Source organism: Monodon monoceros, unplaced genomic scaffold (genome assembly GCF_005190385.1).
Source record: "Monodon monoceros isolate NGI ecotype Baffin Bay Population unplaced genomic scaffold, NGI_Narwhal_1 Super_Scaffold_22, whole genome shotgun sequence".
NCBI lineage: Eukaryota > Metazoa > Chordata > Mammalia > Artiodactyla > Monodontidae > Monodon > Monodon monoceros.
The window spans coordinates 14036876-14061346 of record NW_021703779.1 but is presented as its reverse complement, the minus strand read 5'-3'; the positions used below and the strand labels follow the sequence as shown (position 1 = coordinate 14061346).

Here is a 24471-nt window from a genome sequence, read left to right as displayed (position 1 = left end):
ACTTATGATGGGGTTATGTCCTGAATATTGGAAGTCAATGCATTTAATACACCTAACCTACTGAACATCATATTTTAGCCTAGCCTACCTTAAATGTGCTCAGAACACTTACATTAGCCCACAGTTGGGAAGAACCATCTCACACAAAGCCTATTTCATAATAAAGTGTTACAAATCTCATGAAATCGTTACTGAACCAAACTTGGGTCCATCTGCCCGATGCACAGCAAAGCCAGTCTGCTGACATCGGGTTGTGGTGAAGGACGGGACAGCTCAAAAGACCCAAACTCCCCAGTGGCTTTTAGGCAAGGGTTTTTAAAGGCAACATTATGGGAGAGGGTCGTAGGGTGCCTGAGCAGCTCATGGACATGCTTTCTGATTGGTTGGTGGTGAGGTAACAGGGTGGTGTTTCAGGAATCTCAATCATCAGTCTTCTGGTTCCAACCAGTCTGGGGTCTGTGTGCAGACCCTGTGAAGTCAACATCTTCCGCTTCGTTTCTGCAGAACAACTCAAAGATATGTGTCAGATTGTTGTCTATATCCCTTCAGGAGGAACTAGGAGTCCTGTGACTCTATTGTTTAAGCTAGTAGTACTTTTCTTGTTTGATTGCTTTCCTTTGTTTCTACATTTTCCACTTCTCTAATCATTAACTGGGTCTGCTCTTTGGAACCTGGGGAAGGCCTAGGCGACAAAAGCTTTTTCTACAGACAAGCAACAGGAGACAAGGAGGGGCTTGTACCCAGGAGGGCCTCGCAGGGTCCTGCTCTGTTTCATAATTTATTGAATACTGTACTGAAAGTGAAAAACAGAATGGTTGTCTGGGTGCAGAATGGTTGTACGTGTATCAGTTGTTTCCCCTCGTGATTGCACGGCTGACGGGGAGCTGTGGCTGCCACTGCCCAGCATCACGAGAGGATCATATTGCATATCTCAAGCTCAGGAGAAGATCAAAATTCAAAAACTGAAGTACAGTTTCTACTGAATGCTCATTGCTTTTGTACCATCTTAAAGCTGAAAAATGGAAAGTTGAAGCATTGTAATTTGGGTACCATCTGTAGTGGGGGATTCCCATAAAAACCAGAAATAATAAAAGGTATGTACTGTTGCGATTAATGAAGTAGTTAAAATGAGACTGATGAATGCTGTCTGGGGAGTGAAGTTGGTGACCTCCTGCCTGTTTGTAGCTATATGAATCAATACAGCCTTTTGGAAGGCAACTAGGTGGTCTCTTTCACAAAGCATAAAAATATTCATACCCTCTGACTCAGACATTTACTTCTCCGAAATTCTCCTAAGGAATCTGATATGTTGACAAAGAAGTGAACAGGTATTCACTATAACATTAGTTAGAAGAATCAGAAATGATAGTAATTTAAATGCCCCACGGTGGGGAAATAGTTGAGACCATTAAGCGGTATCCCTACAGTGGAATATAACTAGTCATTAGAAATGTTTAAGGCTTTTGATGCTATGAGAATGCTCTTGTATGAATTAGAATGATACAGATTGTGTTTAAACATTCCCTGATGGTGTATAAAAATCTCCTTTGTTTCTTGATAGAAGGGTTAGAACTCATTTTTCTTTTTTTCTGGTTAAATTTCTGAGTGTTTGAAATAGGTTCCAATATGCACTTCCCAAAATTTAGATGGTTGTATGTTCTGACTATTCCAAATAAGAAAGAGGATGAAAAGAGGCTCATTATGAAAAGCAACAATATGGTATTTTACAAATGTTTTCTTTTTATTTAATATTTTCTTTTATGCTTTTTGATGGGACACACACTTACAGGGTTGAAAACCCAAAAATGTACAATAAAATATGAAGTGAGAGGTGGCTTTCACACCTCTGTCCCTCATCTGCCCAGTCCTTTCCTTGAAACCGAGCAAGGGGTTGAGTGCTCGCTGCTCAGAAAGCCAAACTCTGACAGCGGGTATTTGCAGCAAAGTAAGGGTTTATTGCAGGGTGCCAAGCAAGGGAGTGGGAGGTGAGCCTCAGATCCTCTCCAATTTGGTCTTCGAGTTACGGGGTTTTTAAAGGGGAAGGACAAAGAAGGTGGGGCTAATCATTGTCTTGTGACATTTGTTAATCGCAGTTTCAAGAGTCAGGATGCCTAAGGTTTATGAGTCTTTGGCCAGGTTGTCCATGACCTGGGGAGGGGGCAGTCTGTTAGCTCATCCTGCCCTGGAGAAACAGCCTGGGTATGTTAAGGATGTTATTGACAAGAGCACTTTTAGTCCTCTGACTCTGGTTGATCATTGTTCAGTTAGCACAGGATTGAGGTCAGAGGGGATGAGAAAGGGGGAAAAGGTTTTAATAGAGAGGTTAATCATAAACTCGGCAGGGGAATTCAGTTTTAGGGGGACTCAGTTTCATACTAACATGTGACCACTGATACTAGTTTTGATTTTGATCACAGGCGTCAGTAAGCGGCAGCTTGCAGCAAGCAGCAGCGAGCAGTAGCTGGAAGCAAGATCTTAGTTCCTGGACTGGGAGTCCTAACCACTGGACCACAGGGGCCAGCAGCTAGGGCCTGGGTCCCTAGTTCTTGCCTGCCTTGTCAAGAAAGAATTCAGGTGAGGAGGCAGAAGGTAAAGAGAAAAGTGAAAAGTTTACTGGAAAAGCAGAGTACATGCGGAAAGAAGCACAGGCGAACTCAGAGAGTCACGAGAGTCGGGCCTTTGGGAAGTTTAAACCCTTTATGAGGGGGTAGTCTTCCGGGTCTTTGTCTTCTTCTTGGCCAATCGTATTGTTTTGACCCCATGGCTAATTTGTCTCTGGACCTTCCCCTGGGTGTACACGCACCCCTCAGTCAAGATGGCTTTCATCGCAAAGGCCTCTGGGAGGGAGGTAGCAGGACTTACTATGGTCTGGCATCTCCTGCCTTTTTGACCCTGTGAAGGCTTTTGTGCATGCGTAGTGTCTCCCTTGCCCCAAGGATGGGAAATGTATGACCTCTCGATCTTTTAACAGGGTTTAGCCCCTCTCTGTCTCTGCCATAAAAGTGTCCAGTGTCTGGTTATCTACCCTGTTCCTGTTTCTTATATCGAGGTGCAGATCTCGAAATATAGACAGGAGTCCGGTCATAAATATGTAGTCCGGGAGCCCGTTTATCTTTTGCCCCAGGAAATGTAAACCGGGGGCTGGTAATGATTGTCTGGCCTGGAGCTCATCTTCTTCTTACCCCAGGAAGTGTGAACAGGAGGCCAGTTGTAAATGCCTAGCCTGGAGCCCACCTATCTCCTGCCTCAGTTTCTTCTGTGTCCTTTCAGAGATTTTTTTTTTTAGCTCATGTTCAAGCAAATTTAAATATATGATCTTCCCCTACCTTGCCCTCAAGTCACTATCTACTGCCTAACTCATTTATGCCTGGCCCACTTTGGGTCACCCTGGCTGGCCTTGTTCTAGATTCTTACATCACCAGGACTTGCCTATCTGAGATGCAACTCCTCAGCCTATGGACAGCCCCCTGCCCGCTCTGTGGGTTGTTGGGGAGGAAGACATTTTCCTCTACCCTTCTAGGTTCTTCTGGCTGGTCTAAGAATTAAATGGACATGAGACAGATTAACAGGAGAAAATCACACAAAAGTTGAATAACATGAATACATGGGAGAGAAGGCTTTCACCTTGAATACCATCTTTGGCTAAAGACAAAAGAGGGTATGGACAGTGGGGAGTCAGTTATGGGAGGTGACCAGGAAAAGCATGGTAAACAAGGGTGAGCTTTTCATGCAGATGTAAGCCTTTGCCTTCTCCATTGATTAAGTTTCTAGAGATTTGGTCATCCTCCACTTCTTGGTACAGTCAAGGAGACACCCTTACAAATGGAGATTTTCCTTATGCATGTAAATGTTTCTTACAAAAGGGTAACTTCTACTTGGTTTTCAGCGTTTCTCCCATGTCTGCTGTTTCTTAGAAAATAACCAGCTTAAAAGAATTAATATGCCAAAGAGACATAGGGGGGCAAATTCTGCTCCCCTACAGGGTGAACGAGGTGGGGAGTGGGTGTGTGCCCACCTTGGAGTGCCTTCAAGTGCACAGTTGAAGCCACTGGGAAAATTACAGCAGCCAACTTGACTGACATACCCAGCACACACTTCAAATGTGTTAGGTTAAGAAAACTGACTCAAAGGCAGTACTTTTCAGGCAGTGTTTCTCAGCTTGAGAGTAAGGTCATAGCAGAATCTTCAGGAGGGCTTGTGTAGTTTTAAAACCATTCAATGTTGTCATTTCCTGCATTTTGAAAGTGGAAATAATCCCATACCTTCCTGATGTCAACTACAGAAAGTAACGTGTGGCAATTTTGGCTCTAGAGCATGAGTTAAAAATAAAAGCATCGAAGAACATTGTTCAAAGGCATGCGCTATTGCTCCCAATGTTACCCCCCAAACTGGGTTCACCTCTTCGTGGGTGTTGAGCCAAAAGATGCAACCAAGCCAAAGAATGGGAGGAGGAAGGATCTATTACTTGCAGCAAGTAAGGAGAACACCAGGGATCTTTCCCAAAGCAGTGTCTCCCTGAAAACTGGGGAAGTTTTAAGCTAAGGGTACATGCATATTCACGAAGGGGTTTGGGTGGTCCACACAGTCCAAGCTTTAGTTGATTGAAGTCACAAGGGTCAGAAAAGGTCAACATTATCATCCCTTAGGTTCCAGTTGATCTGGTGGTTGAGTGCTTCAGGCTAGTCTTTACTGCTGAAACAGAACTGGGGGTCTTTACAAGTGATATATTATCTTTGCTCTTGTTACTTCTCTTGCCTGATAACTGTCATTTGTTCCTTCATTGTTTCCTTAAGGTAATTAATTACTGAGACCTGTTCAAGGACAAGCATTATGGCCAGGCTTAGATCACAAAATGGCTTAGGCCAAAAATGGGTTCTCTTATGTCAAAAAAACCAGCCATGCCTGGTTTTCTTCCTCTGGGGACGTGCTACCCTATGTGCTTACACCACAGGGGTTAAAATTGCTTTTGAGGGGGCGGTGGTGGGTCAAAAAACCATCTTGCACCATGTCTAAAGCGCAGATATGAATGTGGTACATAAACAGGTATACACACAATGTATATGTGGAATTAAAATTTTGTTGGAGGGGCACTTGGGAAAAGAATGTCTAACAAGGCTCATTAGGAGGGTGATAATGAACAGAAAGGTTGAGATGCTGGTCAAAGGGAATGGGTGCAGTGCTGATGATTTGTGGGTGTTTCCGAGGAGGGGAGAGTGGTGGTCAGGATAAAGACCTGGCTTCCAGGGCACTGCTGTGGTGGGCTGCCGTGGCCAACTTAGACTGATTTGACTTTGCCATTTTAACTGTCTGGTAAGGGGCAGAAGAAAGTTACTCCTCTCCCACGCTCCTCCCTCTTTCCCTCCCCCCAGCTGGATTCAACTAGTAGAACCTGAGGACTAGCTGTTTCTCAGATACCCAGCGTCCCAGCATCGCAGGATGCCAGAGCTGGAGGGCCCTGTGCCTTCCTGTCCCTTTTATTTTCCACATCACATACTAGAACCAAGGCCATCCCCTCAGTGATGGAATGGAACTGACTCTCTGGACATACATTCCTTTTGCTCCCCCAAAAGGTCATTGATTCAAGAGGCTCAGCCGGTGCTGGGAGATGACTTTAAAGACAAGTGTCTGTTTTATGAAGTCTGTTTCTCCATAGCCATTGGCTAGAGTGAAATACGAGTTGATGTTGGGAATGATGTGAGCCCTGCGTGGCTGCGGAGGGACAGCAGGGAGGGGGTTATTCTGGTGGACGAGTGGAGGGAGGGAGGTGGTTTGACTCGTCAAAATTCTTTCTAACTCTCCGCCACCATCTTTGTGGTCTTGGTCAAGATCGTGGAACTATTCTGGGCCTTTTTTTTTTTCTTTATAAATCCATAAATTAGATGCATCAAATTAAGGTTACTTTCAAATCTAGTAAGCTACAGGGGTCAGTACTTGACAAGGTGAGACATGTCTAAGGATTTCTTTATTCAGTAATTAGACCTCACTGCTTGATCATTACAATTGCAAAGAATTAAGTGGAGACAATGGTGGTTTCGTACAGAAGAGGGCCAGAGATGAGGCACTATTCTTTCGGTTCTTAGAATGATCTGTTTTGTTTTCTCCTTCACTGGGATATCTTTTTTACTAACACCTGGAATTCTTCGAAACTAACTTCTCCATCTCCATTCCTGTCCAGTTCTTGAAAGAGGTCATCTAGGGTGCTTGGACCCTGGTTTTAGACAAAAAGGATGGGATAGAAGAGAGGAGAGAAAATGATTCAGTTACTGCTGCACATTCTCCGAATTAGAGACACTGGGTCTGCGTTCCTAGAAGGCAACCGAGTTTTCAGTCGTATGTTACTGATAGAGATGAAAAAACCAACTTTAGTTGTAGTATTGCTTCATGTCACAGAACTGCCTACCCTTTTTTTTAAAAAAACTATATCATACATTTATTATTTTAAAATTGCTAATGTGTATTTTAAAATAATTGGTTTCCTATGTAAACTAAATCTAAATTATTCTTTTGAGAAGAAGTCCCAGGGCTTTACTTGACTGCCGAGGGGCCCTGCTCCAAGATTTCCCTGGTAGCTGGTTTGGCATCCAGCCCCAGAGCTGGACCAGCATGTGATCCTAGGCTTGCCATGGGCCAGCCCCGTGCCAGAGCTTTTCCTTATCCTGTGCAATTCTCCCAGCTGCCGTGTGGGGGAGATCCACTTTACAGATGAGGAAACTGAGGCTTTGAGACACCCGCTGACTTGCTCAGCGCCCCCAGCTGGTAAGTAGAGGGCTTGGGGTTCAAACACTGACTCCAGAGCTCAACCCCTTAATTAGCAACCACCCTAGTTTTTTCCCAAACCCCGGGTTGCAGCCCACTGCTATGCTATGCAGGATGACTTTGGCTCAGTGGTTCTCACACTTTGGCATGCGTCAGAATCACCAGGTGGGCTTGCTGACCTTAGTAAACCCAAACTGATGGGTGGTCCTACTCCCAGAGCTTCCGATTCACTAGGCTTGGGGTGGGACCTGAGAATCTGTATTTCCAACAGTTTCCTGGGCGGTGTGGATGCTGCTGGTCCAGGACTGACTACTCAGAGAACCACTGCTTGTTACATCAGGTCATGTTCAGCTCAACTCCCTTTTGACTACTGGTATTCCTGTAGTGAATTAAGCAGAATTAATTTTAGTCTCTGCTGTAGGGGTGGAAAATTTTCCCTTCATCCCTTCTGGGTTCTTTGGCTGGTCTATTAATTAAAGTGACATAGACAGATCAACAGGAGAAAAACAAGTTTAATTACATACGTACAGGGTACCCCATAAAAGTATGATACCCAAAGGGCAGCCAGGTAACTGAGGCTTATATAATATCCTGGGCTAAGGCTACAAAAGGAAGGAAGGCCATTCAGATGTAGGCAGAGATGTTTGGAAAACAAAAGTTTGGCCTGTTATACAGATAAATTTCTTAGGACAAAAGGAATCTCTAGCAAGACCTCTCTTCCTGGTAAAAGAAGAGCTCTCTTCTTTGCAGTATAAATTTAGGCAGCTGAGTGGGAGGTAAAGAGCTTTCCCTGAATCTTTGGGTTTTGATTTTTTTTAGTAATCTTCATGCTAAAGTGGCATATTTCAGGGAGACTTGTTCTGAGCCACAACTCTGACTTTCAGGTTAGGAGTCTCTGTGGCAAAATAGTACCCAGGAAACCTATTGAAATAACAGTTTAGTTTATAAGTCAGCTTCAAACGTTTTTTTTAAATTGTGGTAAAAAACGCATAAGATAACATTCCCCATCTTAACTATTTTTAAGTATACGGTTCAGTAATGTTAAGTATGTTCACACTGTTGTGCAACAAATCTCTACATCAAGGTATGCTTTAATCCCTGAGATTCCTGTGAAGACACTTGGCACTTAGCTATGCTCACAAGACCAAACTGTGTTAGTTATTTAGCATCTGTTTTATAAATACCAAGGACTGTTTTCCTGAAGCATTTGCTACATTCTAAACCGTACAAGGTGATGTGATGTAAACAGAGTATAGCTTAGAAAACCTTAGAAATCCATATGGAAATATAATCAGTACATGACTTGATAAGTAGATTTTTCACAACTTACCATTAGTCTTCCTACCTTTATCCAAATTAGAAAAGTCATGTATGCTTTTTTTTTTTTTTTTTTTTTTTTCCGTTCGTGGGCCTCTCACCGTTGTGGCCTCCCCCGTTGCGGAGCACAGGCTCCGGACGCGCAGGCTCAGCGGCCATGGCTCACGGGCTTAGCCGCTCCGCGGCATGTGGGATCTTCCCGGACCGGGGCATGAACTCGTGTCCCCTGCATCAGCAGGCGGACTCTCAACCACTGCGCCACCAGGGAAGCCCCATATGTGCTTTTTATAGGAAATACATAAAATATAGAAAAATACAGAAAAATTCACCAATCTTACCTTATTTAAAAACAACTTGTTTGAATAGATTGCCTAGGCTTTCCTGTCAGATTATTATTTTTCTTCTTTTTATTATTTTCTATTATTCCTACTATTATTTTTCTTCCTTTTGTTTTTTTTTGAAAAGTTGAATCTTTCTCAGAAACACTGGTTTTTATTTTTAATTAGAAAGTCTCTTTTTCTGCTAGTACCTTTAACTTTTTAAGTTATTTCACATTTTAACTATAAGACAATATCGATTATAAGGTCATCGAATTCAGCTACTTCACTTTTTAGTACTAAAAACAGAAACCTCAACAACTAAAACTAGAAACCTTCTCATATGTCATATTGACAGAAGGGACATTTCTGGTTAAAAACTGAGAACCAAATTCTGAAGTTAGAGCTAAGTAGGGACCAAGTCAAATGTAATAGGTAGTTGCACAGTTGCTTCCATTTTGAAGATGGTTTTTAGTTCCAAGGGAAAGAAAGTGTATTGGAGCAAAGAGAATCAACCTTCCCCTATTCTTTATTGCCTCTAGATGCATTTTGATGTTGATAACTCTGGGATGGTTTTGATCAGAAACTTTATGGCTGAGGAAATGTAATCCTTTCCTGAAAGTTGTTTAGAAACTTGTGGTTGCTCATTAGCACAAATTTAGGTGCTTAACACAAATGTAAATGCTTTTGAAATAGAAATGGGTGTCGCCAGAGGGCAATTTATCAGCATGAGGCCGGTTTTCTTAACAGACTGCCAAGTAAGTGTTGGTCTAGTTGAGAGATCCTACCTATTACAGAGGAGCACATCCAAGTCCAGCTCCTATAACCATACAGGCCTCGTTGTTTTCCTAAAGCCTGGCACAGGGGCGCTGAATCCAGGCTGAAGGCCTTAGCGTGTTTGCTTGGCAACCTGCGGGTCTTCCAGGCCTAGCTCGGTAAGAGTGCTATCATGGCTTCCGTTTACTATGGCTGGTCCTGGGGAGTTCTGAGTCAAGGCTGTGGGCAATAGGAGGCGTAGTCCGTGCTTTCTAGGAGCTTGCCTTCTGAAATGTGGCCTGCCCTCAGGGGAGGAAAGCACACATTCAAGCGCCCTCCCTCCGGTGATGCCCATGCCTAGGCTGCTGGGCGCTCCGCCTCAGATGGAGCTCCGATCCGTCTCGTCGTGGACCTCAGCCTCTCCCCGCGTCCTTTCCTCTCTTCTCTCCTCCCTTCCCACCATCGCCGCCCCATCAGCGGGCTCTGTGGTGGCATACTCACTTTCAGTAAACTGGGGAATTCAGTCTCAATCAATAGCTTCAGCTCCTCCTTCGACAGCTGGTTTGGATCACCTTCTTTGGCTGCGTATTCTTCAAAAATGCTCTTCAGTTCTTCAGGAAACTTGTTTGTACTCATTTTGGTGTCCTGTAAATTGGGAAAGAAATGAACTTACCAAAAAGGTGACGTATTTTATACTGATGATTTCCAGCAGGAGTTGAGTGCTGTGGGGCTGTTTCCTTGGCATAGGTGAGAGAGAATAAAGAAAAGGGGAGAGGGGAAGATAAAGAGGAGGAGGAGGAGAGAGGGGGCGGGAACTGTGGGAATCACAATGTACCAGTGACTGAAAACATGTTTTAAAAATAATCATCAGGCTTCCCTGGTGGCGCAGTGGTTGAGAGTCTGCCTGCCGATGCAGCGGATGCGGGTTCGTGCCCCGGTCCGGGAAGATCCCACATGCCGCGGAGCGGCTGGGCCCGTGAGCCATGGCCGCTGAGCCTGCGCGTCCGGAGCCTGTGCTCCGCAATGGGAGAGGCCACAACAGTGAGAGGCCCGCGTACCGCAAAAAAAAAAAAGAAAATAAAAATAATCATCTTAGATAGGTTGTTAAATGTCTGTTTTTGGAGTACATCTGTTAGAAGATAGTCTTTGGAGCCAAATACTTTTACTAGTAATTATGACATTTTTCACTTTTTAGGTACCTGCTCTGCACTTTGTAGGCTGTGGTCTTGAAGAAACCTGACCACAGCTTCTAGCCTCTTAAGTTACTGGTAATATCTTTAGATGGCACAAACCCACTTTTTCTCTAGACCGTGATCTTTCACACCATTCTGAAAGGAAGCAGAAGCAGCTACAGGTAGTACTAAAATCACACTTACCTGGTCGTCCAGCAGTGAGGCAGCTGGAAGAATCAAATAGGAGTGTGAGAAGCTGAGCAGGATCCTGTGACATTTATAGTCTTTACACCTACACCACCCTGATTATGAAATTTTCCTTTTGTTTGCCATTTAAGGGTAATTATTAATGATTTTTGAAACCCAAGCCTAAGACTGCATGAGCTTCATAATTAAGGGCAAGATCCAATAAAGGGCCACCTCAACAGTTGCTTAATGGTTCAGAGTCCCAAGTATAAGCTTGGATTCTTTACCCCTTAGATTACATTTTCCCTACAATGTGGAACTAGGATATTTGCTCACTGTTCACATTTCAGAAAGCTCAAATATGGAGGGTTGTTGTTTTTCAATTTAGTTGCATATTTAGGCTTGAAAAAAATAATTTTCTGCACATCAAGAAAAAAATGCTGAAATAGATAATCAAATACTACGTAGTTTAAAGAATTGCCTTATAGCCTTTGAAGTCCCTCTGATGTTTTGTACATATAAGGTGGTTAAATTTTTTTTTAATAAACATCCACTTTTTAAAAATAAATAAATAAATAAATAAATAAATAAATAATTTGGCTGTGTTGAGTCTTAGTTGCTGCGCGCGGGCTTTTCTCTAGCTGTGGTGAGCGGGGGCTACTCTTCGTTGCGGTGCACAGTCTTCTCATTGTGGTGGCTTCTCTTGTTGCGGAACATGGGCTCTAGGTGTACGGGCTTCAGTAGTTGTGGCATGCGGGCTTAGTAGTTGTGGCTCGTGGGGTCTAGAGTGCTGGCTCAGTACTTGTGGTGCACGGGCTTGGTTGCTCTGCGGCATGTGGGATCTTCCCAGACCAGGGCTCGAACCCGTGTCCCCTGCATTGGCAGGTGGATTCTTAACTACTGTGCCACCAGGGAAGTCCCTAGGTGGTTAAATTTTTGAATAACTGAATGAATGAATAAAATATCATTGAGAAGCAGGTTTAAGAAGTCGGGGGAAGATACACAATAATTTGTGGTTTCATTTGGCAAAGCAAGATTGCCAAATAGCATGGTCATTTTTCAACTTTTTCATTATTTGTTGTTCGCATATGTGCTTTTTATTTCTTTTCCTTGCCAAATCTATTTTGTTAATCATTCTAAAAACTCGTGAAAACACTTGACTTACTTTTATTCAATTGGAATTACTTCAAACTTTTGGAACTGCCAGGATTTAAAATTGGAGACTAAATTTATTTCTCTTAGAAAGAGTTCTGTGAAAGAATTAGGACATTTCCTGGGAACATTGATCCGATACTGATTGTAACTCACAAAAGGGGGTTCCAGATCAACTTTAAAAGCACTTATCAGCTTTTAAATACTTGTATATGTCCACACTTTTTATGGACCTTTTCTATATTTAGTTTTCTATGGCCCTTTGTTATATTGCAGACAAATTCAGGATTAAAATATTGGACTGTATTTCTCTCTGAGGCTTTTCAATTCTAAAATTCTAAGGCCTTATTCACCTTGGAGAACAAATGTGAAATCTTATATATAGAGTTCCTTAAAAGCTGCCACCAGTCCTGAGTCCTGATCATTCCATGCACCTTAGCTGTCTTGTGTATGTTATTCTCACTTTTATTGCAGATTATTTGACATTGGTATGCATCAGTACTGACTATGTATTAACTCACTTCTTAGAGTAAAGACAGGCATTTTGCTTTTAGCTGTAAGATTTACACAAAAATGTTCTGATTTTGGCAATGTATTTTAATCAAGATTTTAGAGAATTTCTCGGGTTTTTATACTTATGCTCTGTCTTACCTGGGGGGAAGGAGGCTTTTGTTGAACAGTCATGAAAATATCTTTTTCCGCCAACATCTTTTAAAAAAAATTTCAAATCTACAGAAAATTTGCAGGAAGAGTCAATGAATACCAACCCACCTTTTGCCCAGATTCACTAATCGGTAACATTTCCACATTTGCTTTCTCTTTCTATGGATGACCCCCCCAACCCCAACCATTTGAGAATCAGTTACAGACATCCAGACACTAACCCCCTAAATACCTCAGCATCTTATCTTGTAAGGACAAGGATATTCTCTTACACAACCACAATGCCATGATCACAGCCCGTACTCACATCTCCCCAGCTGTTGAAATAGCATCTTAAATTATCTGTTCTCTCAAATTACCGCTTGTGAGCTAAAATCAACATGGCAGTTGTTTTATTTCTTGAGTCTACTGAAGAAATGATTTTAATAACTACATGTGATCTTAATAACAATATAATATATAACTATATGATTTTAACAAGTATATATTGTATGAGATAATATATGTTGTATACAACACATGAAATGTATATATGAACACATGTGTGTGTGAGCATGTGTGTATATAAAATGAACCCTAAGAAAAACATTTGGAACAGTATTGGTTAACAGTCTTTTAGGCTACAAATCTCTAGTTTCAAGGGAAGACCTCTGATTAAAACAGGCCCAGTGCTGCTTGTTGTCAGAACTTAGGCTTGTGGTAAACGCTAACAGAACGGGAAAAACACCCCGTTGGTCCTCTTATGTTTTCACTTGCTCACCTCTGCAAGTCACATCTCTCGCCTCTTATTTTTCTCTTTACCTGTGGACTCAAGCGTGAGGGTAAACCTGCAGTGGGAAACATGAAATCCACCAATAGATACTCTCATGAAACATTAACTAAAAATATATGGAGATGGGCGATAAATACAGTGTGTGTTCAAAAGAGTGCATTTTGAAACCAGAGAAGGGGGAAAACATGACAGGCACAAGATGGGTAATGGAAAAATGGAGAGGCAAAGGTTATTTCACCTCACCGTTCAATTGCTTGATCTTTGGACAGACTTCAGTTTTTCCTGGGAAAGCCAAGAGTAACTTATTTTACAAGCTTGGGGTACCACAGGTCTCCGTGGCCGGGTTACTGTGCTCGAAGGCCACAGCAGCAGTGCCTCAAAAAGCACCTCGGGAAGAGGGTAGTGTCAGCAGCCAGGCCCTGCGAAGCAAAATGAGTGTAAAACGCTGTCTGTGGGCTTGTGTTGTCTTTGATGCTGAGGTTTGGGAGAGACCGTGACTATTAAAGAGCAGCTGTCCCTAAAAGGGAGCCCCCCCGCCCATGACAGAGTTCACCTTTCGCTTCCAGCCTCTGCCCTGGGTGCCAGAGTTCGCAGAGGCCTCTTTATCAGAGCCTGGGACTATCGAGGGCTGCTTTTTTTTACCATGGGCTGTGTGCTGCCCCCCTACCCGACCCGTTAGCTCCAGAAATCCCGCAGTACCCGTGTGAAGTGGATGCCGCTGTTACCTCCAGTCTACAGAGACAGTCAAGGACCCGTTCAAGGTCACGTCTCTGGGGACTGGCAGAGCTGGGATTCAAGTCCAGAGCCAGCCCGCACCGTCAGCCACCATGCCACCTGCCCCGTCTCGGGAGTAGGGCTTCTGTGAGGAGAGCTGGTCAATGTTAGTGTGAGGCTCAGAGGCAGGACTTAAGTGTCATGATCACACCTGAAGGTATAAGAATGTTCTTTTCCTAGTGGAAGTAATATAGACCTTATTTTACTGGTGGAAAAAACCAAGTTAAAAAAATTAGAGGGGCTTCCCTGGTGGCACAATGGTTGAGAGTCCGCCTGCCGATGCAGGGGACACGGGTTCATGTCCCGGTCCGGGAAGATCCCACATGCCGCGGAGCGGCTGGGCCCGTGAGCCATGGCCGCTGAGCCTGCACGTCCAGAGCCTGTGCTCCGCAACGGGAGAGGCCACAACAGTGAGAGGCCCGCGTACCGCAAAAACAAACAAGCAAACAAACAAACAAAAAAAACTAGAAAATATCTACATATTTCTAGGACTGCTTAATGCTTTCACCATTGTAGATTCCATCCTCACGCTGCCCTGATGCTGCAGAGAAGTACCGGCCCTGTATCAGGTGAGAGGTGAGCTTGGGCACAGCGTACCTTGGCCTCAGAGCAGGCAACTGCCCCTCTCCCCTTCCGTCTGCGACTTGGTCTCAGAGACCCTCTACTTCTTGTAGGCCCACTGACCAGTCCCTGGGCCTCCTCTGTTAGTTTCTGATTAAAATCCAGGGAGATTTAATGATGGAGTGCTTGATCCAAACCTGCCATTGTGCTGAACTCTGATGGTGCTAGAGAAGAAGATCTAGTCCTTGTGCGTGAGGAGCCCACACTTTAGTTTCTGAGAGGAGATGCATATACGAAATGATGGAGGAGGTTAAAGTTGTATACGTTAAAGGACTGTATTAGTTTCCTATTGCTGCTGTAACAAATTACCACCAACTTAGTGACAAATTTATTTTTTTACAGGTCTGGAGCTCAGAAGCATTTCTTCTGGAGGCTCTAGGGGAGAATCTATTTCTTTGCCTTTTCCAGCTTCTAGAGACTGCCTGCTCATGGCCCTTTCCTCTATCTTTAAAGCCAGCCATGTGGCCTCTTCCAGTCTCTCTCTCTCCTTCTCTCTCTGACCTCTGCTTCGTTGTCACATCTCCATCTCTGATTCTGACCCTCCTGCTGCTTCTTATGAAGACCCCGTGGTTACGTTGGGCCCACCCTGATAACCCCCAGATAATTTTACCACCTCAAGAGGCTTAATCAGGCCTGCAAAGTCCCTTTTGCCATGGAAGGCAGCATATTTACGGTTTCTGGGGACTAGGACATCTTTGGGGGGGCTGTTATTCAGCCTACCACTTATTGGAAATGAATTAACACTGTGTAGGTCATTTGTTTGGTAGGGTGAGCATAACACTGGTATTAAGTATGGCACGGTAAGGAGAACTGGAGGGTGCCCCTAAAGCACAAGCCCTCGTGGGATGGTGGGGCGAAGCCATCTCAGGGAAAGTAGTGAAGAGGCGGTATGTATGTAGTGGCGTTGAGGGGAGGGGAGCAGAGGCGCCATCGGTGATGGACCTATCCAGCTGAGGTAGAAACCACGGGTCAGAATATGTGGGGAGAGCATAGATGGTTCCTGAATGAGGTGGAACCTGCGTGCCACATGGAAGGGTTTAGATTTGGTCTGCAACGATGGAGGCTGCTGTAGCTGCCCAGCTACTGAAGATGGTCTGCTGGGAGGTGGGCTCCTCTAGTGTCCCCAAATGAAATGTCCAAAGGCAAGGGAGTGGACAGAAGCTGGCCTTACCAGGGTTCTGTCAGGTAGGTCAGAAGGCTTGCACTCTTTCCCACACTGCCATTTAGGAATTTCATCTTTGGGAATTCCTTGGCAGTCTAATGGTTAGGACTCTGCACTTTCACTGCCGAGGCTCAGGCTTAGTTCCCTGATTGGGGAACTAAGATCCTGCAAGCCGCGCTCCGTGGCAAAAAAAAAAAAGGGGGGGGGAATTTCATCTTTGATAAGAGAACCTAAGTTCCCTAGACTTTGTTGTTTAAGGCACCCAGGACTCCTGAAGTCTTGAACCCATTACACTTTTATCATGGGCTGCAGAAACTTTGGTAAAGGTTAATTAGGGCCGTGTTTATCCTTACATGGTACATTTACATCTCCTAAAGCTTTATCACCACCAATATTCGTTACTTATTGATCCTTTTTTATTTTTCTTCTGCGCTATGGCTCGGTTGCAAGAAACGACAGATCTGTAGTGGGGATCAGATGACAGCTTGTATTTAGGCAAACTCGGAATGGGCCGAGGCGACCCTTTTGCAATGGAAGAGGCATTTTCCTCTTAGATGCAAAATCTAGGATATTTTGAAAATGTTGGGATTAAAACTAAAGCATATCTGAAGTTCTTTAACCACCCCAGTAATGATAAAAGGTATGTTTTAAAACTGTGATGTTCTCCTGTCTCTCAGGCTTTTTGCAGAAGGAATGCCAAGAACAAAGACGTTTCCTTAATTTTGTTGCTCAATCAGGTTGTTCGTAACTCGAGAGGCAGTCATACTGTCATCTTTAGAGCTGGTAGGATGGCCTGATAACTCTGCAAGGCAACTGGTCTGGCCAGGCTTGACCAGAAGTACCCTGTGTTCTCTGCCTTCCCCAGCTGTCCCCTTCTGGAGTGTTTCTGTTCTCCCAGCTGGAGCCTGGCCTGGACGTTCTTTGTTTTTTAACATATTTAATGGAGTATAATTGCTTTACAATGGTGTGTTAGTTTCTGCTTTATAACAAACTGGATCAGCTCTACATATATATATATATCCCCTTATCCCCTCCCTCTTGCGTCTCCCTCCCACCCTCCCTATCCCACCCCTCAAGGCGGTCACAAAGCACCGAGCTGATCTCCCTGTGCTATGCGGCTGCTTCCCACTAGCTATGGATTTTACGTTTGGGAGTGTATATATGTCCATGCCACTGTCTCACTTTGTCCCAGCTTACCCTTCCCCCTCCCCGTGTCCTCAAGTCCATTCTCTAGTAGGTCTGCGTCTTTATTCCTGTCCTGCCCATAGGTTCCTCAGAACCTTTTTTTTTCTTAGATTCCATATATATGTGTTAGCATATGGTATTTGTTTTTCTCTTTCTGACTTACTTCACTCTGTATGACAGACTCTAGGTCCATCCAGCTCACTACAAATATCTCAATTTCGTTTCTTTTTACGGCTAAGTAATATTCCATTGTATATATGTGCCACATCTTCTTTATCCATTCATCTGTCGACGGACACTTAGGTTGCTTCCATGTCCTGGCTATTGTAAATAGAGCTGCAGTGAACGTTGTGGTACATGACTCTTTTTGAATTATGGTTTTCTCAGGGTATATGTCCAGTAGTGGGATTGCTGGGTCGTATGGTAGTTCTATTTTTAGTTTTTTGAGGAACCTCCATACTGTTCTCCATAGTGGCTGTATCAATTTAAATTCCCACCTACAGTGCAAGAGGGTTCCCTTTTCTCCACAGGATGGGGTTAAAGGAGCAGCTGCTTCGGGGGCTGTGGCTCACTCAGGCCGGGGGGAGGGAGGGGCACGATGCGGGGCGAGCCTGCGGCGGCAGAGGCCAGCGGGACGTTGCACCAGCCTGAGGCCGCCATGTGTTCTCCCGGGGAAGTTGTCCTTGGATCATGGGACCCTGGCAGTGGCGGGCTGCACAGGCTCCCGGGAGGGGAGGTGTGGACAGAGTGACCTGTGCTTGTTCACAGGCTTCTTGGTGGCGGCAGTAGCAGCCTTAGCATCTCATGCCCGTCTCTGGTGTCCGCGCTGATAGACGCAGCTTCGCGCCCGTCTCTGGAGCTCGTTTAGGCGGTGCTCTGAATCCCCTCTCCTTGCGCCCCCAAAAACAACGGTCTCTTGCCTCTTCGGCAGCTCCAGACTTTTTCCTGGACTCCCTCCCGGCCAGCCGTGGTGCACTAGCCGCTTCAGGCTGTGTTCACGCCGCCAACCCCAGTCCTCTCCCTGCGCTCCGACTGAAGCCCGAGCCTCAGCTCCCAGCCCCTGCCCGTCCCGGTGGGTGAGCAGACAAGCCTCTCGGGCTGGTGAGTGCCGGTAGGCGCCGATCCTCTGTGCGGGAATCTCTCCGCTTTGCCTCCCGCACCCCTGTTGCTGTGCTCTCCTCCGCGGCTCCGAAGCTCCCCCCCCCCCCCGCCACCCGCAGTCTCCGCCCGCGAAGGGGCTCCTAGTGTGTGGAAACCTTTCCTCCTTCACTGCTCCCTCCCACTGGTGCAGGTCCCATCCCTATCCTTTTGTCTCTGTTTATTCTTTTTTCTTTTGCCCTACCCAGGTACGTGGGGGAGTTTCTTGCATTTTTGGGAGGTCTGAGGTCTTCTGCCAGCGTTCAGTAGTTGTTCTGTAGGGGTTGTTCCACGTGTAGATGTATTTCTGATGTATCTGTGGGGAGGAAGGTGATCTCCATGTCTTACTCTTCTGCCATGTTGAAGGTCTTCATGGCCTGGACGTCCTTCCACTGAGTGTGTGATGGGCATCCCCGGATGAAGCCCCCTGTCAGTTCTTGCTCTGCTTTTCTCCTTTCACTGCTGTCCAGGGCATCATTTAGAGTTGGAAAGCTACTTCCGTCTGCTCCCCCATCTTTTGTCTATCGTTTTCTTTGCCTCTCCAGTGGTTTCTATGGGAGCGTATTTTAATCGGAGGGTCACCGTGGCAGTTACACCTTGGGATTTCTTTCTGTGCTATCATATCAGGAGAAGGTCTGATTTATTGCTTTTGAAGACAGCAGGGATAATGTGAACTAATACCCTAGTGGAAGGCCTACACAATATATTTCACTATTTGGGCCTTCAATTTGTATTTTCATTAAAGTAATTAAGTGTTCAACAATTCCAAAAAAAAAAAAAAACCCAACAATTCCAAAAAGCCTATAATGAAAAAATTCAGTAATCCTCACCTCCTGTCTACCACACTCAACTCTTATAGCTGTTTCTCCTGATATTTCATGTTTTTAAACAATGTTCTCATATTGCTCTTTCAGGAATTTCCAGACTTCCCTCTATGTTGGAGGAGTGTTTAAGACCCTTAGGCATCCCTGTGCCCACTGCATTTAGCTTTTGGAAATATTTCTTTTGGAAATATTTTCTGGCCTTCTGTTTGTCAGATTCAACCCAAGTAAGCAGTAAGGGAGGATTCCTGTTCTTCGTTGGGTCATTTGACTCCATTTTCAGTGGTTTATACCAGAACATTCCTTGAATTGCAAACATGCCAATAACTGAACAAACTACATTAAAAGACTCTTCCTGAGTGGAGAAACCCAATGCCGGAAGCAAGGCTGACTTGAAGCACCACAGCACACTTATAAGAAGAAACCAGGGGAGTTTATTGCTGTGGTCTTCCTAAAGGGTTCAGGTTGTCTTCAACTGAAGCGGAAATTGTAGCTGTGAATCAACCTAGGACTTCTTACGAGTCTGTGGCAGGTAATGTAGTCTTATCTGTCCTTTCCTAGAAAATACCCAAGGGGCTGAAAGCTAAACAGCTCAGCTTTCTGAACTGGAAGCTGATGCCCTCTCCTCACCTCACTCCTGTAATACTTAATCTAGCCGTAATTAGCTAACCCAAGAAGATAGGAAAGACACGCCAAGGCCAAAAGCACTTCAGGACCAAGCGCTCCATCTGCCAAGGGGTGTAGTCAAGTTTTTTCTCCACCCCTTCCTCTCAGTGACTCTTAGAGTGTACCCGGGCCACAGGGTTCAAATGGCTCAGAAAGTTCTTCTGGAGCGCTGATAAGATCATACAAGTTCTTGGAAAATTCTAGTTGTCAAGGATTCCTGTAGAGCAACATGTGGCAGTTAGGGTATAGAAAAAACAAGGAGAGAAAGGTTTTATGAGAGGAAACTTGAGCAATTCCATTAGAACAGGTTAACTCACCCAACTGTAGTCTGTTCTAACAACTTAAAGATGAAATAAAACCATGAGATTGTAGTGAACAGAATTGCGAAAATAGACCATTGGCTAACAAGAACAGACTTTTCATTAAAAATCACGTGTCTGCATTCCTGTGAGTTAATCCTAAAGATAAATCTGAAATTATTCGGTCTGAGTTCATTCAATCATCCCTGCATTCGTTCAGTGCATACCAGATGCCAGTTCCATGTGTGCTAGGGGCTGGGAATGCGATGGTAAAAGCAAAAAGTGCCCCAGCTCTTAGCGATTCACAGTCTAGCGCACAAAGCACTCTACACACAAACGGAGGGGAGCACGGTGACGGGGAGCATGTTGATAGAGGACCCTGACTAGGGTATGGCGCCTGTTAATATCAACTCCTGCAGAAGCTCATATTGGATAGTTGAGCTAAGATCTTAAGGTTAGGGACGGATTAATTTAGGAAAAGAGGGTAGGGGAGAGGGAGATGTTCAAAGTCTCCATGGTGGGAGGAAGGAAGATGCACTTGAGGAACTGAAGGAAGGCTCAGCGACCAGAGCTCAGGGTAGGAGGGGAAAGTCACCGGAAGTGAGGCTGAAGGGCTAGGTTGGGCCAGTACCAGGCAGTCAAGGATTTCAAGCAGGAGAAACACCACGACCACTCTGCCTGCAGTGCGCAGGGTTGGGGGGACATGTGAATGTGGGGCATGTCTAGTTGGTGAGCTCTGGCCGCAGTCCAGGTGAGGGGCTGTGGTTTGGGTGGTGGTGGGAGCTGTGGATGGATGCAGGAAGTCTAGAGCCGGTAAGTGGATAGGACTTGACACATTGGAGATGAGGGAGAGGGAGAGATCCAGGGTGGCACTTAGGTTTCTACCTATGGAATGTGGTAGAATGGATTATATATATTTTTTTTTCTTTAATTTTTTAAATAAGAGTAACCCTTCTAGGGGGCTTCCCTGGTGGTCCAGTGGTTAAAGACTCCATGCTTCCACTGCAGGGGACACAGGTTTGATTCCTGGTTGGGGAACTAAGATCCTGCATGCCGCATGGCATAGCCAAAAAAAAAAAGAATCCTTCTAAATGTTTTTCTGCAAATAAGTTCAGTTGGCTCTCCGTATCCATGGGTTCGGCATCCGCAGATACCGATAGCTGACTGTATTATACCATTTTATATAAGGGATTGGAGCGTCCAAGGATTTTGTTATCCAGAGGGGTCCTGGAACCTGTCCCCCTGGTGACTGAGGGACCACTGTACTTCTGGTATCCTTTTCCAAAATGGACAGATTTGCTTATGGAAAATCTTTAGGGAGTGGAGTGGGCGGTGGGAGAGGGTTGTTATTATAAGGGACGTGAAGACCAAAGCGGAAGGTCCCAGAAGGTGAAGTGTGAATATCGCCTGGAACTGACACTTTGACTAATGACAGGAGGGAGCTTATAAAGATGCTCCTGATAAGTGTTTTACCTGTGATTTGAATGAAAGATGAGAAGCAGAGATGAAAAGGCGGCATACTGTGAGGAGTGTATAAAAGCATGACCGTGTTTGAATAGGAAGGTTGGAAGGAACGATCGGATTTGCTTGTTTAAGGAACATCCTTACCCAGTGAGCATCCCCTAAAAGCAAAGCTTGAAATGTGGGAAATTACGTTTTTACAAGATGGCAAAACCGGACTTGTTTTGTTTTCTAAGGTGATTGATATGCCGGAACACAACCCTGGCAGTTTGGGAGGAACGATGAGGCTGGGAATAAGAAGAACTGTTTTCAAAACTGAAAATTCAATATTAAGTAAGTTTCTCAGATCATTTGTTTTATAACATGGCAGGCATCATTTACATGGCCGTGCCTGGCCACAGCCCTCCTGGAGCTCTCCCGTCCCGTCCCTGTCGCCCCTTCCCTGCCTCTGCACTCGCTGGTCCTCCTGCTTCCCCATTCCTCTCCCTGAAAGGGTTGGTAGAACACACATGGATGCCCCTTCTCATTTGCCCTCCACCACACCCTGGCCAGTGGGCTGCTTTGTGCTTTACCGATGCTCCTGGGGTTGACCCTGTACCAGGATAGCCCTGATTCCAGCTCAGTTCTTTCCAATCCACTGTTTTCTCCACTGCATCGAAACCAGCTCCCTGTTTAACTGTTTCATGTCTGACTGCTTTGAGCCGCTGATTTTTGAACTTCTTGAGAAGGGGGCCAGTTATGTCTCAGAAGTCTATTTCTCTGTTCCCCGCGTAGCTCCAGCATGGGGTAAGGAAAATATGATGTGCTTCCCTGTCTGATATTTGCTGATCTTCTAGTCCCGATAAGGTTATTCTAATTTCTGTGGAACTTTTTTCCATAGATTAACATATGATATGAGAATAACTTAATGTAACCCCAAAACCCTTAATTCAATTTGATAAATGTATCTCAGTGCCTGCTCTGCGCCATATGCACTGTGCTCGATTCTGGAGATACTACAGCAGTGGCCAGGACAGATGCCTGCGCTGCTCACCTTCCCCCCTCCACCCCCCACCCCGCCGGTCCCGGATGCACAGGAGGGAACCCAGGTATCTCGGGCGTCCAGCATCATTCCTGTGAAGTTATAAGAATACCTTAGAAAAATGCCTTCTTCACTCAAAGAAGAATAAGACTAGAAATATGAGGTTCTCCTTTAAGGCTGATAAACAGCTTCTAAGGAATATAAAGCTTCCTAGCAAGAAGGAAATTGAAAAAGGAAAAGTTTTAAAGTGCACATATTTCCCTACTCTCTCTGGGTGAGAAGCCAGTGTTCTTTAAGTGACTTTTTTCTTTAAGAATATAAGAATTTTTTCTCTTTGTGGGTATTAGCAGCAATTGTTTGGCTTTCAGATGTTTCTAAATACTTTGAAACTTTGTTCAAATAGTGGTCTAAGAGGCAAAAATGGTTAGTGAGAAATTTCATCTTTTAAAATTGTTATCTACTGTAAAAGATTCAGTTATAATCGTACTAAGCTTTTTAAAAAGAGCATTGTGTTCAATATATTTAACTTTTTTACCTGTCTTGATGGAAATAAGACTGATTTAGGATTTGTTTTTCTTTACAGTAGACCTAAAAGTAGCATTGATGATTTTTATGAATCTTAAACATAACACCAAAGTTTGTTGCTTAATTAACATCTTTTGCCTGCCTTGAAAAAAATTTTAAACAGCTCTATTAAGATGTCATTTACATACGATACAATTCATCTGTTAAAAGTGTACAACTCACAGAGTTATGCAACCATCACCACAGTCAAGAAACCCTGTTCCCTTTAGCTATCACCACCACCCCCTCCAGCCCTGAGCCCATTACCTTAATCTATAGTTTTGCCTTTTCTGGATATTTCATATAGATAGAATGGTATGATCTCTGGCATTTGTGTTTGGCTTCTTTCATTTAGCATAATGTTTAAACGTATGTGTACATTATAGCGTGTGTCAGTACTCCATTCCTTGTTTTTCTAAACTTTTTCTTTTTAAGTTTTCATGGTCTTTTCTAAACTTTATCTATCAACCTTAGTTGTTTTTTTTTTGTTTTTTTTTTTGCCACACCACGTGGCATGCGGGATCTTAGTTTCCCGACCGGGGATTGAACCCCGGGCCCCCCTGCCGTGGGTCCACCAGGGAAGTCCCTATCATCCTTAGTTTTTATATAGTCTGTTATAGTAGCAAACTTTTTCATGCATTTAGTCTTCATGTCTATTATTTGGACATATATTTAATTGAGTTAAGGAACCATAATATACTGATTCATTTCCATTTGCTAAGCATTTCAGGTTGTTTCTGTCATTTTGTTAGAAAAATGCTGATGTGAACATTTTGACCCAGTGTTCTTTTGTTCTTTTGATTGTTTCTTTAGGATAGATTTCCAGGAGTCAGACTATTATGTCAAAGGGTATGAACACTTTTACAACTGATAATTCTGCTGGATTGTTTGAAAGAAAAGGTGAACCAGTTCATAATGATGTTAACTGTACTGTCGTGTCCTTGCTTTCTCTAGTCTTTTTGCTAATATTTTTATTATTTTTCTTCTTTTTCTATTAACAAGAACAAAAAGGGCCTTGTATTATTGTCCTTTAATTTGCATTTGTTTTCATTTCTACAAAGTGGAAATTTCCCCTTTCCAGATGTTGGTTTACTTGATTGTATACCACCCATGTCTGAAGTCTCCACCAGCACTTAATGTGGGAAGAGAGAGGTATACCAGCCCAGAGTCTCTTACCTAGATGGTCTAAAGCAAGGGTTGGTAAGCTTTTTCTGTAAGGGGCCAGATAGTAAATATTTTCAGTTTTGGAGCCATATGGTCTCTGATGCAACTACTCAACTCTGTGTTGTAGCGTGAAAGCAGCAATAGGCAAATATGCAAGTGAACGAGCATGGTTGTGTTCCAATGAACCTTTATTTATGGACACTGAAATGTGAATTTCATGTAATTTTCATGCATCATGAAACATTCTTTTTCTTTTGTTTTTTTTTTAACCATCTGAAAATGTAAAAAGCATTCTTAGTTCGAGAGCTGAACAAAGGGGAATCCTGTCCTGCCTTGGGGTTGCCACGGCTTACAGAAACCCCCGTCTAAACAAAAGAAGCACAGGCTGAAGCAAGAGGCCAAGGCTGCAAGGCTGCTACCCTCCTGGGGAGCGTTCAAGGACATCTCCCCACTTGTCCACTTGCCTGCCTAAATACCCTATTTAGTGACAGAGTAAGGCCAAGAC

At 44.2% G+C, this 24471-nt stretch overlaps 2 protein-coding genes across 8 annotated transcripts in view; one reads left to right on the top strand and one right to left on the bottom strand.

Annotated features, from left to right (window-relative positions):
* CTPS2 (CTP synthase 2) overlaps window positions 1–24471 on the top strand; it is a 113000-nt gene that overhangs the window by 54977 nt on the left and 33552 nt on the right. For 3 of the 7 annotated variants that reach the window (XM_029240754.1, XM_029240753.1, XM_029240756.1), the window contains one exon: window positions 21454–21550. In XM_029240754.1, coding sequence (XP_029096587.1) covers window positions 21454–21550 — 97 coding nt within the window. Of the gene's footprint in view, window positions 1–2417; window positions 2868–18884; window positions 19324–21453; window positions 21551–23615; window positions 23703–24471 lie in introns of those variants that run through there. The other 4 variants (XR_003796389.1, XR_003796388.1, XR_003796387.1 and 1 more) reach the window with 4 other exon arrangements.
* Window positions 5946–10562, bottom strand: S100G (S100 calcium binding protein G). The gene is made up of 3 exons (XM_029240757.1): window positions 10523–10562; window positions 9648–9791; window positions 5946–6208 (listed from the first exon to the last, which is right to left on the bottom strand). The coding sequence occupies exons 2-3, from the start codon at window positions 9780–9782 to the stop codon at window positions 6104–6106; spliced, it is 240 nt and encodes a 79-aa protein (XP_029096590.1). The 5' UTR covers window positions 9783–9791; window positions 10523–10562; the 3' UTR covers window positions 5946–6103.